The 16,906-nt window shown below is 37.5% G+C and overlaps 5 protein-coding genes across 8 annotated transcripts; 3 read left to right on the top strand and 2 right to left on the bottom strand.

Moving 5' to 3' along the window:
• The first annotated feature begins 415 nt into the window (after positions 1-415).
• On the top strand, positions 416-1,890 carry AT1G10585 (basic helix-loop-helix (bHLH) DNA-binding superfamily protein). Of its 2 annotated transcripts, NM_100934.4 has the most exons (3): positions 416-693; positions 1,047-1,364; positions 1,456-1,890. In NM_100934.4, the coding sequence occupies exons 1-3, from the start codon at positions 556-558 to the stop codon at positions 1,543-1,545; spliced, it is 546 nt and encodes a 181-aa protein (NP_563873.2). In that variant the 5' UTR covers positions 416-555; the 3' UTR covers positions 1,546-1,890. The 2 variants fall into 2 exon arrangements, with proteins under 2 accessions (NP_563873.2, NP_001320606.1); NM_001331914.1 differs by lacking the exon at positions 416-693 and having other exon boundaries at positions 976-1,364; positions 1,456-1,720.
• Positions 1,826-4,402, top strand: AT1G10580 (Transducin/WD40 repeat-like superfamily protein). Its single transcript, NM_100933.3, has 2 exons — positions 1,826-3,709; positions 4,094-4,402. Exons 1-2 carry the CDS (start codon positions 1,995-1,997, stop codon positions 4,098-4,100), a joined length of 1,722 nt encoding a protein of 573 aa, NP_172528.2. The 5' UTR covers positions 1,826-1,994; the 3' UTR covers positions 4,101-4,402.
• Positions 4,383-8,274, bottom strand: OTS2 (Cysteine proteinases superfamily protein). 3 transcript variants are annotated; one of them, NM_202073.4, is made up of 14 exons: positions 7,686-8,274; positions 7,283-7,328; positions 7,091-7,203; positions 6,715-7,016; positions 6,537-6,585; positions 6,372-6,457; positions 6,254-6,283; positions 6,071-6,175; positions 5,884-5,986; positions 5,508-5,605; positions 5,170-5,292; positions 4,939-5,050; positions 4,746-4,853; positions 4,383-4,659 (listed from the first exon to the last, which is right to left on the bottom strand). In NM_202073.4, exons 1-14 carry the CDS (start codon positions 8,019-8,021, stop codon positions 4,558-4,560), a joined length of 1,713 nt encoding a protein of 570 aa, NP_973802.1. In that variant the 5' UTR covers positions 8,022-8,274; the 3' UTR covers positions 4,383-4,557. The 3 variants fall into 3 exon arrangements, with proteins under 3 accessions (NP_973802.1, NP_172527.2, NP_001322371.1); NM_100932.4 differs by having other exon boundaries at positions 7,283-7,331; positions 7,686-8,087; NM_001331913.1 differs by having other exon boundaries at positions 7,283-8,113.
• Positions 8,275-8,694: 420 nt separating this feature from the next.
• Positions 8,695-11,261, bottom strand: PUB18 (plant U-box 18). Its single transcript, NM_100931.3, has one exon. The coding sequence runs from the start codon at positions 11,045-11,047 to the stop codon at positions 8,954-8,956; it is 2,094 nt and encodes a 697-aa protein (NP_172526.1). The 5' UTR covers positions 11,048-11,261; the 3' UTR covers positions 8,695-8,953.
• Positions 11,262-14,618: 3,357 nt separating this feature from the next.
• On the top strand, positions 14,619-16,594 carry XTH33 (xyloglucan:xyloglucosyl transferase 33). Its single transcript, NM_100930.4, has 4 exons — positions 14,619-14,916; positions 15,070-15,170; positions 15,295-15,503; positions 15,995-16,594. The coding sequence occupies exons 1-4, from the start codon at positions 14,703-14,705 to the stop codon at positions 16,401-16,403; spliced, it is 933 nt and encodes a 310-aa protein (NP_172525.1). The 5' UTR covers positions 14,619-14,702; the 3' UTR covers positions 16,404-16,594.
• Positions 16,595-16,906: the final 312 nt, after the last annotated feature.

Raw genomic sequence — 16,906 nt, 5'->3', positions numbered from 1 at the left:
TGAAATGATTTTTGATAATAATTTTCTCCAAACCTACTGTAAATCACAGGACTTAAACTCATGGTTAGTAATCTGAAAGAAGAAGAATCATATCTCTGAACGTTAGGAATCTCATCTCACACGGTAAGCATGATGCTATCTAAACTATGTCTTTGAACGTTAGAAATCTTACATCGAAATTATGATGCGTCCTAGTAATGTGTCAACCCACCAACAAATCTAATTTTTTTTTTAATGATAAACAACATATCTAATTGTTTTGAAACTTTTGTATCTTTAAGAACGTGGAAATTCCGAAGTAAATAGTAAAATTTACTTGGTAGGAAAGATGCATGCATCTTATTAATTTAGTGTGTAAGCTCACGGACGCAATCACAAAAGCCATGACTTTCTTCCAAAACATCCCTTTCATCTAAATCACGTAGCTCTTTCTCTCAAAGTTGAGATTTGTGACTCTGTATCTCCCGGCCCTCTCTATCTCTTTAACTGTATATAAAGAGAGATGGATTTGAAAAGAGAAACTTGTACATAAAAGCTTAAAAGAAAACAAAAAGAATGGGGAGAGCAAGAGAAATAGGAGAAGGAAACTCATCGTCGTTAAGGGAACAACGAAACCTCAGAGAGAAGGATCGAAGGATGCGCATGAAACATCTCTTCTCTATACTTTCTTCTCATGTTTCTCCCACTCGCAAGGTCCGTTTTTTCTCTCTAACTCTCCCTCTCTCTCTTTCTCTCTCTATATATATCTTATATTAAATTGTAGATGTGTTTTATGCGTATATACAACAATACAAACATTATCTACATAATTACTGTAAGATGTACGTTTTATTCTAAAGAGATAATATTTTGATTAATTGAATAGGCAGTTGTCCCTCTATGACCGTCCATATTAGCTCTCTTTTAAGTACGGTGTCTAATTGACAAATAAATGATTCACGTAGCTAGGGTTTTTACGGTTTATTTATATATATTGAATATAACCACATTCATGTAAAAGATTAATGAAAGTAATTATCTTGGGGTTTTTTTTGGGATCTAAACAGTTACCAGTGCCTCACCTTATAGATCAAGCGACATCATACATGATCCAATTGAAAGAGAATGTAAATTATTTGAAAGAGAAGAAAAGGACATTGTTACAAGGAGAACTCGGGAATCTCTACGAAGGGTCGTTTCTTCTACCCAAACTCAGTATTCGTTCGCGGGATTCGACCATAGAAATGAATCTGATCATGGATCTAAACATGAAAAGAGTAATGTTACACGAGCTTGTGAGTATTTTTGAAGAAGAAGGAGCTCAAGTAATGAGTGCTAATCTTCAGAACTTGAATGATAGGACCACTTACACAATCATAGCCCAGGTACCACATCCACACGCATATGTTTGTATAATACACACGTATATGCATGTGTCATGTCTTTCGTATAAATTTTTATTACATATATTTGCAGGCTATCATTAGTCGGATTGGCATTGATCCATCAAGGATAGAAGAGAGAGTACGGAAAATCATCTATGGATATATATATTTTGAAGCATGAAATCCCAAATGATAAGTCTACGCTAACGCTAGTGTGTTTTTTCACACATGTGTTAGTTCTTTAAATATGAGATGAGTAATTGCTTTTGAGTTCGATTATGATAAATATGTTGACCGTCAACATAAGAAACCTTAAAACGTTGTCGTTTCGTTTTTATTCATCCCGGTTTAATTCAGTTTGGCTTGGCGTGATTTTAGATTGGTCCAGATTTGCATAATTTTAACCACCGAGTAAGACAGTGGGATGTAAATGTCAATAAAATACACTATTGGGGTAAATGTGAAAAGAAAAAAATAGTAAGAGGCTATATTTGAAAATCTAAATATCGCACAAATTGCAACCCTTATTTTAGATTTAGGAATTTTGAAACCCTTGTCGAAGAGAAAAGAGGCAAAATCTCAGTATAAAGTTTCTCAAACACTTGTGGTAAGAGAGCAAAATCGTGAGAGATGGATCTGATTCAATCCTACGAAGAAGAAGACGAAGCCGTTGCTTCCTCGCCGGAATCTTCACCGCCTCGTATGTTAAAGGCGAAATCATCGGCGCCGGAGGTAGACGATACGGCACTAGCTCTCACGGTGGCTAACGTGAATCAATCGAAATCGAAGCCGATTGACCCGACTCAACACGTCGTCTTTTATAACCCTACCCATGATCAGCTGTGGGCTCCGATGTTCGGCCCCGCGCATCCGTATGCGAAAGACGGGATCGCTCAAGGGATGCGGAATCATAAGCTAGGTTCTGTGGAAGATGCTTCGATTGGATCGTTTGGGTTTGAAGAGCAGTACCATACGTTTCATAAGTGCGGTTACGCGGCGGATCCGTCTGGGATGAACTACGTCGGCGATGTTGAGGCGTTTAAGAAGAACGATGGTCTTTCGGTTTTTAATATTCCTCAGAGTGAGCAGAAGCGGAGGAAGATTGAGAGGAGCAAAGAGGAGAGGGAAGGGGAAGAGAAAAAGGAAGAGATTGAGCCGGAAGCTGAGAATCCGGAGACGGAAGCTTGGCTTAGGAAGAATAGGAAGAGTCCGTGGTCGAGGAAGAAGGAGGTGGTTCAGGGAGAGTTGACGGAGGAGCAGAAGAAGTATGCGGAGGATCATGCCAAGAAGAAGGAGGAGAAGGGACAACAAGGTGAAACCAAAGGAGAGCATTATGCGGATAAGAGTACCTTCCATGGCAAAGAGGAGAAAGATTATCAAGGAAGGTCTTGGATTGAGGCTCCTAAAGATGCTAAGGCGAACAATGATCATTGCTACATTCCAAAACGTTTGGTTCATACATGGAGTGGGCACACGAAAGGTGTTTCCGCTATTAGGTTCTTCCCAAAGCAAGGACATTTGCTTCTCTCTGCAGGTATGGATTGTAAGGTTAAGATTTGGGATGTGTATAACTCTGGTAAATGTATGAGGACTTACATGGGTCACGCCAAAGCTGTGAGGGATATTTGCTTCTCCAATGATGGGTCTAAATTCTTGACTGCTGGGTATGATAAGAACATTAAGTATTGGGACACGGAAACTGGCCAAGTTATATCGACTTTCTCCACTGGGAAGATTCCGTATGTGGTTAAGCTGAATCCGGATGATGACAAGCAGAACATTTTGTTGGCTGGTATGAGTGATAAGAAGATTGTGCAGTGGGATATTAATACGGGGGAGGTTACGCAAGAGTATGATCAGCACTTGGGGGCAGTTAATACTATCACATTTGTGGACAATAACAGAAGATTTGTCACGTCGAGCGATGATAAGTCTCTCCGTGTTTGGGAATTTGGGATCCCGGTGGTTATCAAGTATATCAGTGAGCCTCATATGCATTCTATGCCTTCCATTTCTGTTCACCCGAATGGAAACTGGCTTGCTGCACAGAGTTTGGATAACCAGATTCTGATCTACAGTACCCGAGAAAGGTTTCAGCTGAATAAAAAGAAGAGGTTTGCAGGGCACATTGTTGCCGGTTATGCATGCCAAGTTAACTTCTCGCCAGATGGACGGTTTGTAATGTCAGGAGATGGTGAGGGTAAGTGCTGGTTTTGGGACTGGAAGAGCTGCAAAGTGTTTAGGACTCTTAAATGTCACAATGGAGTATGCATTGGAGCCGAGTGGCATCCTCTGGAACAGAGTAAAGTCGCAACTTGTGGTTGGGACGGCTTGATTAAGTACTGGTATGTAACCTTCTTCCAGACTATTTTGTTTATTTGTTTCTCTTGTCATGATGTGTGGTGTGTGCCTTTACGTAACAGCTGCATAATAGTTATTATTGGTATATATAATTGTAGCAAAGCTAAAGTTGTCATCTGAGTATCCTTGCATGTAACATGTGTCTTAATTCTTTTGGAATCAGATATCGTATATTCCTAGTGTATGAGTAATACTTTGAGTTCACATCTGTGGAGTGATTTGGAAAGAAAGTTTGACTTTGATTCTAATGGTTTTTATTCATAAAGAAGTTGCGCAATTGTAAAATCTTTGAAAATTACCAGTCCATGTAACCATGTCGTAATCTCATGGCTAATGTTTGATTGTGATGTTTTGTTGCACATTTGCAGGGACTAAGACAAGCAGAGGCATTTCGGAGAAAGAGAGAGTAGAAGGCACAGAAATCACGGCCTAGCCTGGGCTATACGGAATGCTGCATCTTTGGGATACAAAGCCCCTTTGAGTTTTGCTTTCCGCTGTTTTAGATTCTTTAGTGTTGTATCAATCTCGGTTTAATGGATTATGTAGAGGGACGACCAAAACTATTTCAAATGCTTGAGAGAAACTGTTGACTGAATCGTTATAAAGATAGCTTGTAAGACTTGAAATTTTGCTAAAGCTGTGTTACTTTGCACCATTGCAGCAATGTTGGCTTTTTATTCGGATACGTTATTATTACCTTGTTGATTTGTTCTGATTATGTCATGCTCCTTAGTTTATTACAGGACTTGAACAAAATGATTGTTAACAAAAACGTATCTTTCATTTCATTCCTTAATTAGAGTGACCAAACTTGACACTGTTCTATACAGCTTTAATCTGTTTGGTTACCCTTGCGGAATAGATCAACGAGTATGTTCCAGATTTTGATCCTCAAAGCGGAAGCTTCTTCCGGTTTAAACCACTTCTTGTGAATCTGGAGATGAAGACAATACAACAAGTTCTGTTAACAGCAAATTGTTTAGAATAGATCATAGAAACAAAGATGGAAGAAAAACGCACCATTTTCAAATCCTGCAATGTCAGCCTTTGAGGAGCCTCTTCGATGAAACGTCTTATGAAGAAGAGCAGAAACAGACCACAGTCGAAATCGTTCTTCTGTTGTGGAACCTGAAAAGGTGATGAAATTATTTAGAAGAATACTATAATTTGTCTTCAAACATTATGATTTGCAACTTAAGGTATAAAGACTAGCCTGCACTTCAGCTTCGTTGATCATATTGGGAAGGTCTCTCCATACTTTTGCTGAAATTGGTAAATCCAATGGAGCATCTTGATTTAGATAGTTCCATTCCTCTCTCAGAAATCTGCAACAATAACTTGTAATTAAAACCACAAATAGAATATAGTTAAGATGGTCTTAGACTCTTGACACTGAGAAACTTTATGCAATCAGCATCAATGATACGGATTCCTTGGGTCTCACCTTTTGACATTATTGAAAATCAAATTTCTTGGGTGAAGTCCCAATGAATCCAAGTGAATTATAGTCAATCCCGATTCGTCCTCCTTGTCTGGGATGCAAATTATGACTAAGCTCCAGTGAAGACTGAAACATTCAAGAGGGAAAGAAAACATTAACCAATCTAACAATTGATGCTGAGAACATTTCTCCATTAGAAAGAGCAGACTGAGATGTGATAACTCTGATCTAAGATACCATCTTTTTGCATAATCCTCTAAGCTTAGATGACAAAAATTACTCTTCATGCCAAAAAAATGCATTCATGGGATTCAATAATAAACAGTCAGTAAATTACTTACTCTTCATGTATTGGTATAAATATATATGATTTACAGAATAGATCAAAACCCTTCCACCACCGCCTGAACTTCACAAAATATGCATCCCTGTCATTACCCTAATCATAGTGAAAGGACAAGACAAAGAGACCGAACAACACATGAGTCGCCAGAAGAAAAATAATGTTAAATCACAAGATTCATAAAAGAGGTAGTATTATCATTTTTTTTCTCAATTCTTGTTACAGTTGCAAATGAAATATTTACTCAACCTTCTATAATAGAACAATGAAACATAAAGCATCTTGAGGACTTGAATTTTTTTTAAATGCAAACAAAATATAATGAGCTCTGAGAACTAATAATTATCTTTATAGAAACCAGGGAAAGCAATCACCTTGTATGAAACAGCTTCTGTGAGCTTCTTGTAGAAAAACGTATTGAAGAAATGACAATTAGCAGCAGTCTTATCAGCTGAAAACACGTGATGTTGCACGTACCTAGTCAAACAGAAGCAGAAATTATTACAAAGCTATAACACGAGACATATAATGCAAGTATCCCAGTCGGTACTTAGAAGTCACCTGATGTAGAAATTTATAACTGGCGATGTAAGATATTCCCCAGGTGAAAGGCATTTCAGATCTTTAAGAGATACTTGAACAAGGTCTCGCCCATCACTTTGATCACTAGATAAAGTGAAAAAAAGGTCATATATCTTATTGACGATTACAATAAGTAAACAACATGATAGTTTTTCTACCTACCTTGATGGGTAGTAAATATCTTCTGGTAACCTGCAGATGTCATCAAAATTAAGTTATCTCCAACACAAAAGTGATTCAGACACTTAATGAAGATAAACAATAATAACTCTGTTTTTACCCTTCAGGAAGTTCACATGCTTCCTCTACTACCATTGGAGACAGAGGTTCATCTTCATCCAAATTAATCACTTTATCATCTGATTTCTATAACAAAAGTGTCAGAAAGGGTGCTGAGGTCCTTCTATGTTAATTAAGTACAATTGTATGGCATAAGAAGACATACCTTCCTGCAGCTTGAACTCTGTAGTGGCGATGCTTTTAAACTCCAATGCCTGTGAGAGAAAGAGCAAATCATATGTCAATACACTAAATTCTCTTATGAACCATATGTCAATACACTAATCATATGTCAATACACTAAATTCTCCTATGAAGCAGTATCAGGGAGAAAAGATATGGACCTGGGAGTTTCATAACCAATGACTTTGTCGTCATCGCCATCATCATCGTCGACAAGTAAATAAGGGGAAGATTCATTTGGCTTTCCCTTACCATAAGCTTCATTGGGTCTTCGATCCCCTTTAGGATCCTTAGACTCAGAATAAAAGTTCTTTAAACTGACCTTACACTTGCTTAATCTTGGCAGCGACCGCCACACATTATTTTTCTCTATTATTGAGTCTCTATTAGCTTTGCTTATCCAGCTTCCACGTCCCAAATCTTGTAGTTTGTCATTAACTAGTTTCACTGGTTGAGGTCCCATCTGTTAAACAAGGACTATTAAGAAGCAGCCACCTAAAAGGGTTACAAAAATAGAGAATGTAAAAAACACCATACTTTGAGATTGTCACTAAAATGAGCAGCAAATGTTGACCGAGACACGTCTTTCGATCCCGAAGTCCCTTGTCCAGAGGTGTCTTTTGAGGCTGTACTCGCTCGCATAAACACATCTGCAAACACTTTACATGTTAGACACAAAATTTTGCACTCAACACCAAAATTAACTAGGACAAACTTGCAACAAGATACCTGAGCTTTTTGGTTTCTCGAGAATCTGACATCCGTTGTCTGCATCCTGCTAAAACAAGGTAAAGTCACATGGCACTGTATCAGATCAATTCATATCATTTTGTCTAAACAGAGACAGAGTATTATACATCCATAAGGAAAAAAAGATACCAAACAAAATCAGAACTATACTAAACAAGTGAAAATGTAAAACAATGGAGAAGCTTTAGCAGAATCTTGAACCAATCGAGACACTCAACCACTGATCCTCCTAAACACATACTACATTATCTTCCACACATCATCAAACTCTAAATTCCACTGAACAATTAGCTTCAGCTACAAATACAGAGATCACAAAAACTTTCATTTGAGTAACAGAATGATGCAATTGCAGAGTAAGTAAAAAAAAAAAAGACAAAACCATTTTGGTCCGTTGTTGGAACATCCTTCGCTGCTTCTCGTACTCGAGCTCTCCGATTCTGTTTCGGATTTTCTCGCCCTTGTCTGCCAACTTATCACCGAGACGAGTAAGAAGTGATCTCTGACGCTTCAGATGATCGTCGAGTTCGTTATCCCTGAGGGATCGCACAGAGACGGCGGGTTCATAGCCGGAAAGAGTAGGTTCACGCGGCGGAATTTTGTCAGTAGCGATGATCTCGAGCTCGGGAACTTCCTCATCGCCCAAAGCATCGTCCCAATCTATGTTCAACATTGTCTTCTTCACTCGATCTAACTCGATTGCTCTTTGTCTCTTCATCTCTTCTTCGAATAAACTTACTCAATATTATTTAGGTTTCGGTCTGAAATCTTTCTGGTTTTTCATCGCTTTTTTTACATTAAATTGTAATATAATTGCGATATAGTGGGCTTCCAACTCAAAACTAACTAAATTCGAATTGAATTGTGGGCTTTCAAATTCAAATTAATTAACAACTACATTTGAAAAGTTTATATGTAGACTAATAGCATGCTTCCAATTCAAAATCAATCGAACATAAAAACGATCGAATTAATTTTATAGCATAAACTCAATTGGCATTTTATATTAAAATTTTGAAATGTTAACAAACAAATTTTGTAACATTGTTTATTGTCTTAAAAAGATTAAAACGACGTAGTTTTGATTAAACTTATATACATAAAATAAGTTTTTATGTAAGTCACACGAAATATGAGATTTCTAGATGCTAATTCTAAAGATCTCAAACAACATTTTGCGACTTCAACTAGATTAAACAACCTTATCCCTGTTATTGCAAACAAACGAGTTCCACTGCTTCAAACACCATTTTGCGTTTCCAACCTAGTGCATCATGTGAGTGAATAGGACTTACCTCAAAGAAAGCTAGGTACTTTTCTTGTCTTTAGTTTGGACCAAGAAATTTGTAATGTTAGTTTTAGGAAACATGCAAAACAAAAAAGTTAGGTATTTTTTTTTAATTGTAATAGTTTTTATTGATTCAGTTATAATTACATTATGGAATATGGACACAGCTTCTTAAAAAAACTGAAGCTTATTGCCATCCCAGTAGCTCTTTGGTTTATGAAAATAAAACCCGAGCTAAATATACAAACACTAAACCCTTTACATAAAAATTAATAAAAGAATTTCACCCTTAACCAAAATTATTTAGTTTTCTTTATGGTAAATAACTCTTTAAAATACTCAAGAGTTACTGTGTACCAAAATCACCAGGCGTGAACGAACCGTCCTCTTTGAAGATTCGGTTCAACCGAACCGGTTTTCCTCTCCTGGAACTCATGGATCATTCTGATCAGCGCACTAGCCTTCTTGCTTCCTCCATATTCGCCGTTACTTAACACCGTGTAAAGCGACCCCATGACCAACGAATTCTTCACCAGAACCCCAACGACGTCACGTCCTCCGTTAAGACACAAGTTCAAAATCAGACCAACACAATGCTGCTTCACCGCCACCGGAGAATCCTCCGACGAAGACAAAATCTTCACCGCGAGTTTCAAACCGCCACGACGAATCACCCCAATCGTCCCATCAGGATACTCCGCCAGCTTCGCCAACGTCGCTAAACAATCCGCCGTGAGTCCGCCGCTAATCTCCCCCGATCTCAACAGATCAAGAAGAATCGGAACAGCTCCGGCGGCGAGAACACGCCAATGGTTATCGGATTGCATTAACAAACCCATAACCGCAAGCAACGCGCTACGTTTGGCGGAATCGCCGTAATCATCTCCTTTAACGATATTCATCAATCCCGGAATCGCATCTGGATTTTCTCCGATCAATCTGCTGTAATCTTCAACGGAAGAGAGATAAAACAGAGCAGAAGCAGAGTATAGTCTCGTCTCTGTTTTAGCTCCTTCGTTGAGAATCTCTACAAGTATCTTTAACCCTTCTCCCGCAATCTTAGATTTTCCGGTAACGTGCTTGGAAAGATTCAAGATCCCAGCCATTGCGTTTTCTTGAATCCTGATATCTACGGAGCTAAGAAGCTTTAAAAGTGGAGTCACAGCACCAGCTTTAACCAGACAAGACCTATTAAAACTGCTTGTCTTGGTCTGAACACGAATCTCTCTCACGGCTCTGTAAATCATCTCTTCACCGCCATTGATTAACTCTGAAGTGAGAAACTTTGCGATGAGTTTCCCAGCTCCCTTTGCAGCCAAACTCTCCGGGACCACGTCATCGTGACTCTTTCTTCTCCGACTAATCCCCGCCAAAACGATGCCGTTTGTTTTGCAGTGCTTTCGAATCACTTGCCTCACGGATACGTTATCAACCAACTCGGTACTAGTCAGAATCTTTCCGGTTATAGGGCACGTGATGTTCCCGGATCCGAACCATTTAGTGATGGAGCTCCGATCATAAGTGTGGCCTGTTTCTATAACCACAGGATCCGTCATAATCTCTAGTGAAATTGGACAAAGGAGATCCTCAACTTTCAATCCTCGGATCAAGTCATGATCTTTCTTTATACCATCTTCATGATGATTATGATGATCATCTCTCTCGATCCGTCCAAGTATAATGCATCTGCAATAACATATGAATCCCATTAAACTACTGAGAAGCTCGACTTGATCGCTACTCTTCTTCTTCTTCTCATCTAACCGTTCTGCATCTATCTCTTCTCCGAGAAAGTTTATCTCTTTAACGCAATCTCCCCATTTTCTGATCCCTACGTGATCCAAGATCCTGTTAATTTCATCCGGATCCGGGACGACTCTGTTCACAAACAGAGCAAGGATCCTATTAATGGAGCTCACGGCCCGTTTATCATTTGTTTCAGGTTGGACTCCGTACTTACGAGCTTGCCGCACCACTAAATCAATTAGCTCGTTGACTTCGGTCGTTAAGTCAACGGAGGCGACAGGAAACGCACTAAGACTGGTGGAAATGGATCGAGTCAGGACCCGGAGATGATCCGAGACTTGATCCGAGTTCATCATCATGCATAGTCTAGCTCCGTCTCTCGTGCAGTCTTCTAGAAGGAACTTGAGCTTTTGGAAGCCGACGTGGATCTCCTTGAGGCTCGACGCGGCGGCAGAGTCATGGAAGTAGCGTCTCGAATTTCTGATCCGGATCCGAATCTCTTCGAAGACAACAAGTAGGTTTTGGATCCGCCTGAGAGTTTCTCTGAAGCTTTGTTTATTGGTAGAGAAGTGTTTCGACTTGAATGTGAGAATGTCGCCGGCGAGTTGAATCAGTGAGTCCAATAGGGTGACTATGGAGATTGATTCGGATGGTTCCACAGTCGGAAATGTCAAGATCCGACGACCAGACCCGGTTTTCGTATGGATCATGCTGCTATGACTTTGTAGATTAAAGTTTGTTTTCTACGATATATTGGTGTTTGTTTCGAGTAAGACGGCGACATGGAAGGTGGGAAATATATAAAGAGTTGACAAAGGTTTCAACTTTAATTAGAGCGCGTGGTGGTGTATCATTGGACAATGTTACTTGGAAACCCTGACCACTGACAGAGTGCCACGTGAGATCCGTCGAAAACGAGGAAAAGAGGTTGCTTCGTAGATCGTAGTGGAGTGTGCGAGGATCCACGTGGTCATGAAGTTACGTGCATGGAGTCTGCCGACATTTGGTACGACCCATGTGTGAGGACTTTGGATAGGATATTTCCTCCTTCAAATTTTTTTATTTATTCGATTGTTTCATAGATTCTTTTATGTTTTTCGGTAGAACGGTAGAAGTGATTAATTTCATGATTTACAGAAACCGAAACTATGTTATCTAATTGTATAGCTTTTAAATTTTTGGAAATGGAAAGGGTTTACACTTTAGATGAATATGGTTGTTTTAGTCATATATATAGCCTTCCGGCTTCCACAAATAATCTACGAAAAAAATACATGATTACTTTTTCGCTTATGTTATTCAATCGAATTATTATGTCCTTTGAATATATATTTTTTTGTGTGCTTATAATTAATCATCATTTCACACAATTGTAGGATTTTACGTGATAATTTTAGAAATCTGTTTAGAATGGGCACATACAATAGCTAGACCTTGGCGTTGATGCTGAATGGGTGGGTCATTCACCATGGAGATTTATATAATAAAACACATGAGAAACGATTTTTCTGCCCTTGTTTGAATTGTAGAAGACTAGAAGACAATCTTTGTTCGTAGTCCTTGTGCAAAGATAACCATTAATCATTATTTTTGGCATTATCCAAAACCTCTGGTCAAACTCGAAGCCATGCCGATATGTGGTGGTCACTGGAAGCCTCTTCACCTTCATTTTTGGTGGAGTATTGCGAAAATATAATATATTTTTTTGGAATCTTATTAGGTTTGTTACCTGATATGCTTTAAAGAAGGATATTTCCAGGTACTCTTTAACTCATCAATTTAGGATAGTCAATCGTGAGAAGAAGTTGTTATAATATTCGGGAACAATGGCCGGTTGCGTTATTAATGGACCATATTTTAACAATTGCAAGAACCAATTATTCAGAGGCAAAGTCAACGGTTTGATATAAGCTCGCTTTCATATTTTTTTTTCACATTTGAGCATTTACTTGGAATCATGCATGGGAATATCATAGTTTCGTGCTAGTTTCTCCTGCCTGAAGAAGATGATGAAATGGACCAGTTATAGCTAGCGCGCCAGTACTAGAAACGGTGTTGTACTTTCTGGAGAAGAATGGTAAAGTATCAGATTCAATACACCAACACGGCAACACTCAAGATGCAGCTTGTTTTTGGTAAATACAAAACCGAAACTTGGAGAGAATGATCAGAAAGAAATGAAATGATGGTAATTGATCCAATCTGAGCTTTTACCCTATTCCATTGAAAACCCTTTTTCTTTTGTGAAAAAGGTTTGTATCGGAAAAGAAAAAATAAAGGTTTGTTAAAATTACTTATCTGAGCAACAACTCGAGTCCGGTCACCGGTGAAGCTGAACTTTGGAATTCCGAACACACCAACAATCCCGTGCTTGTGACCGTGAGCATGCACGTGCAACCCGAGCTCGTCTCCATGTTATAGTTATTTACTATTTAGACTTCTGAAAGAAAGCATACAGTAAAATGTTTAGACAACACTCTCTTTGTCTGAGCTTATCATTCTCTCCGCCCATCACATACGCTTGGCCCATCCTCATTAGCCCATAAGCCCAGAGAATCGTTTTCTCATGGAGGCAAACCAACTTTGTCGATTTAAAAACGATTTCATCTAAACACAAAATTTTCGATTGGTCGTCCTTTACCAGGACCCTAGGTCTCGCATCTACCATCATGAACCAAAGCACAAACCGTCCAACAAAACCAAAGTTAAAACTCTGATCGTTTACACATTAAAAACAACATTACCTACACCTACTTTTTTTTGTTTGTTTGTGTGACAATTAAGAAGTTCAGACGTATTACAAAGATATGTGCAGCGTCATATTAGTTACCTATTGAACTCCTACACTATGTTTGCATATTGATAAATTTTTAAGGACATCAGATATAAGTAACAGTAAGATTACTATTCGCCAACACATCCCGGCCCTATTAAGTTAAGAAAATCTAAGTAATCGATTCCAAATAATACTATAGATCTCGTAATCTTTATAAACGTATATATAAACGTACGGTTGTGTGTTTTGAAGTTTGTTAGGGTGACATGATCAAGGTGAGAGGATACGTGATGTTGCGCCGAATTTAAATTATACTTAAATAACAATGATGATAAGAATAAAATCAAGAATAAAACAGAAAATAATAAGACATAACTATCAATTATATATATGAAAGCTGAAAAATGCCGATTTGATTGGTTGGTTAAGGTTTGATATGAACAATCTGTAAATTGCCAGCCTGAGTGTTGCTGTATACTGAATTGCATGTCAACTTGTTCATGTTTACATCATAAACTCTTTTTGTCCTTTTTCCTTTTCTTTATTAGTTTACTATACAAAATAATAAGTATTTTAAACATTTTGTCAACAAAAAGCTTTACTGTTACATTTAACTTAAACATTCAGTTATTTCAAATATAGAGTTTTCATAAGAAAATTACATATGTCAAAACTGGAAATAAAATAATGTACTAGTTTTCAAATTCCATAAAGTTTTGAATACTCTTTATCAACAAATAATTCCAAAAATATATTCGGTGTGGGAAGATGTTCTGATGCAATTAATAAGAAAGACAAAAAAAAAGTGTATCAAAAATATCAAAAACTATTATTATTAGAAAAAGAGATAAACCCAAAAATGGCAAAAGATGAAAGAGAAGTCAAAGCATGGTATAGCATTACCACGCCCACTTCATCTTCAAGTCATTTGTACACGTTAATGTGTGCGTCTGTGTGTGTGTGGGTATATAGTAGTAAGGTTTAATCTTATAAATTTAAGTAATCAAGCAAATACTTAATTTAATTATATCAAATCAAGCATAACTACTGCATTCTAATCCAATGAAAGGGGAAACAGAATTGCCCACATGCAAATGTCTCGAAATGTCTTAAACCTGAAAGAAAATGTGTGTTAGTCTTACATGTGCTGCTGCAACATTAATTTAATGTTTTCTTTTTGTCATTATGATCCTATAATAAGAATTTTTCTGAAATTTGATTTGATTCTGAACGCCAATGGTGATTATGATAATTCGAAAATTTAGAAACAAACTAATCACTTGGGAATTCTTGAACGGAGCCAACGTCAGTCACATGAATTCCTTTTTTAACATTTTAAATAGATTAAGACATTTATTTACGAACATTCTTTAGTAAACAAGACAAAATAAATCCATGATGGTGGACTCTTTTCTAACGAAGATCAATCAGAGCAGAGGTAAAGAGCCAGCTTGTCTACAACTCATTTTGTAAAGTACCTAATTTACCCCTCCCAACCTGTCCCACCCAACCTCTACCTCTATATATACACCACTGACACATATTTAATATACACACACTAATCAGTAATCAGAAGTATAAAACACAACATGAAGATTATGTGGGAAACAGCAGTTGTGTTTTGTCTCTGTTCGTTGTCTTTGGTTTCTTCACACAGCAGGAAATTCACAACACCAAACGTGACACGCCTCACAGATCAATTCAGTAAGATCGCCATTGAAAATGGCTTCTCCAGACGTTTCGGAGCTCACAATATTCAGGTCAATGGCTCCCTCGCTAAGCTCACTCTCGACAAATCCTCCGGTAATAAAAATCTACACTGTTCTGTTTTGAACATATTGTTTCCTCGGTTGTTCATTTTTTTAATGATCAAGCCAGAGTTTCTTTCTGTATATTATCCACAAAACTTATATATATGTATGTGAATATTTATATATAATATCGACATATTTGCAGGAGCTGGGTTGGTGTCAAAGAACAAGTATCACTATGGTTTCTTCAGTGCAAGACTCAAGCTTCCCGCTGGATTTGCCTCTGGTGTTGTGGTTGCTTTCTATGTACGTATAATATGTTTCATAATCTCCTGAATCCAAACCTCAATATTCTCTAGACATATAGCTTAGTAATGAATATAGGAGTTATTTTGAAGATATACTAATGCATAATAATTTCGATATGCAGTTATCAAACGCAGAGACTTATCCGAAAAGCCACGACGAGATAGACATAGAATTGTTGGGTAGAAGTAGGAGAGATGATTGGACGATCCAGACGAATGTATATGCAAATGGAAGTACTAGAACGGGAAGAGAAGAGAAGTTTTATTTTTGGTTCGATCCAACGCAAGCCTTTCACGACTATACCCTCATTTGGAACTCCCACCATACTGTGTAAGTCACACTCTTGACTATTATCATCTTCTTCTTATTTTTCTTACGAATTAGTATCATTTATTATCCATTCAATTTAAGGAAAAGGAAAAGTTATGGGCCAAGAAAAGTCAAAACAAACAAAAACATTAGATATAAGTTCATGAATCCTAAAGGCAATGCTTCATATAGATAACTAGAATGACTTTTTCTGTATAATTTTTTGAATTTGAAATATAACAATAGATTAATCATCATAATGAGCATTTGTCATCTACTAAAGTTACAAACTAATAAAGTCCACCTAATGCATGTTGACAAACAAAAACAAAGATACAAGTTGATATTCTTAGATTAATACAATATATTTAGGGATTGGTTTTAGACTTTCAGTACTTAATAAATATTTTAGTTAAACAATTGGACATAAAGAAACTCAATATTTCTTTTAAATACTAACTGTGATCGTTATTCAGGATTTTAAAATGCTTTTTCAATTATTGGATTTACAGATTTTTGGTAGACAACATTCCGGTTAGGCAGTTTCCAAACCGGGGAGCCTTCACAAGCGCGTACCCGTCTAAACCGATGTCTCTATACGTCACCGTTTGGGACGGTTCAGAGTGGGCCACTAAAGGTGGTAAGTACCCCGTCAACTACAAGTACGCCCCTTTCGTGGTTTCCGTTGCTGACGTGGAGTTAAGTGGCTGTTCCGTTAACAACGGCTCCTCTACCGGGTCCGGGCCATGTACCAAGTCGGGCGGGTCGATTTCGAGTCTGGACCCTGTTGATGGTCAGGATTTTGCCACGTTGTCGAAGAATCAGATCAATGCCATGGATTGGGCTAGGAGAAAGCTGATGTTCTATTCTTATTGCAGTGATAAGCCAAGATACAAAGTCATGCCTGCTGAGTGCAACTGATTTTTTTTTTTGTTAAAACACACATTGTTACTTTCTATTGTTTTATGATATAATTTTACGTAGGATATTAGAGGTTTAAAGTATGTTTCAAACTTCGCCAAAAAAAAAAAGAAGTAATGTTTCAAATTTTCAATTTTTCTTCTTCTTACAGTATTTTGCTCTACAGTTGTTCTAATATTTTCTTACACCTATGTTATATATAATAAAGTTGACTGTCCATCAGATTTTCGTGATAAATGAGTCGTGAAAATCATATAAATCATATGAAAGAGAGCATTGATAAAGTAAAGTTTTTCATTCAAAAAAAAAAAAAAGTTTTTCTTACAAAATGATTAAAACACTTGTCCAAGTTTGGATATAAGTTAGGGTAACAACATTGAATTTTTCAATTATTATTGTTAAAAGGGCTTGCAATTAAATTTACGAAAATAAAAAGTACAGGCCCAGCCCGGGCAGCTTTTTCTGGGAAAGACCCAATACGACAATACATATCATATTTATTA

Source organism: Arabidopsis thaliana, assembly GCF_000001735.4.
Source record: "Arabidopsis thaliana chromosome 1 sequence".
In the NCBI taxonomy this organism is placed as follows: domain Eukaryota; kingdom Viridiplantae; phylum Streptophyta; class Magnoliopsida; order Brassicales; family Brassicaceae; genus Arabidopsis; species Arabidopsis thaliana.
This window is presented reverse-complemented; position numbering and strand designations above follow the sequence as displayed.

Excerpts from the sequence above, each read along its gene's own strand:
- PUB18 (NM_100931.3), bottom strand. The coding sequence starts at position 11,047 with ATGATCCATACGAAAACCGGGTCTGGTCGTCGGATCTTGACATTTCCG.
- OTS2 (NM_100932.4), bottom strand. The coding sequence starts at position 8,021 with ATGAAGAGACAAAGAGCAATCGAGTTAGATCGAGTGAAGAAGACAATG. Across the intron at positions 6,586-6,714 it reads ATTGGTTATGAAACTCCCAG|GCATTGGAGTTTAAAAGCAT; the intron begins GTCCATATCTTT and ends TTTCTCTCACAG. Across the intron at positions 6,176-6,253 it reads GATATTTACTACCCATCAAG|TGATCAAAGTGATGGGCGAG; the intron begins GTAGGTAGAAAA and ends CACTTTATCTAG.
- XTH33 (NM_100930.4), top strand. The coding sequence starts at position 14,703 with ATGAAGATTATGTGGGAAACAGCAGTTGTGTTTTGTCTCTGTTCGTTG. Across the intron at positions 14,917-15,069 it reads CACTCTCGACAAATCCTCCG|GAGCTGGGTTGGTGTCAAAG; the intron begins GTAATAAAAATC and ends ACATATTTGCAG. Across the intron at positions 15,504-15,994 it reads TGGAACTCCCACCATACTGT|ATTTTTGGTAGACAACATTC; the intron begins GTAAGTCACACT and ends TTGGATTTACAG.
- AT1G10580 (NM_100933.3), top strand. The coding sequence starts at position 1,995 with ATGGATCTGATTCAATCCTACGAAGAAGAAGACGAAGCCGTTGCTTCC.
- AT1G10585 (NM_100934.4), top strand. The coding sequence starts at position 556 with ATGGGGAGAGCAAGAGAAATAGGAGAAGGAAACTCATCGTCGTTAAGG. Across the intron at positions 694-1,046 it reads ATGTTTCTCCCACTCGCAAG|TTACCAGTGCCTCACCTTAT; the intron begins GTCCGTTTTTTC and ends GGATCTAAACAG. Across the intron at positions 1,365-1,455 it reads CTTACACAATCATAGCCCAG|GCTATCATTAGTCGGATTGG; the intron begins GTACCACATCCA and ends ATATATTTGCAG.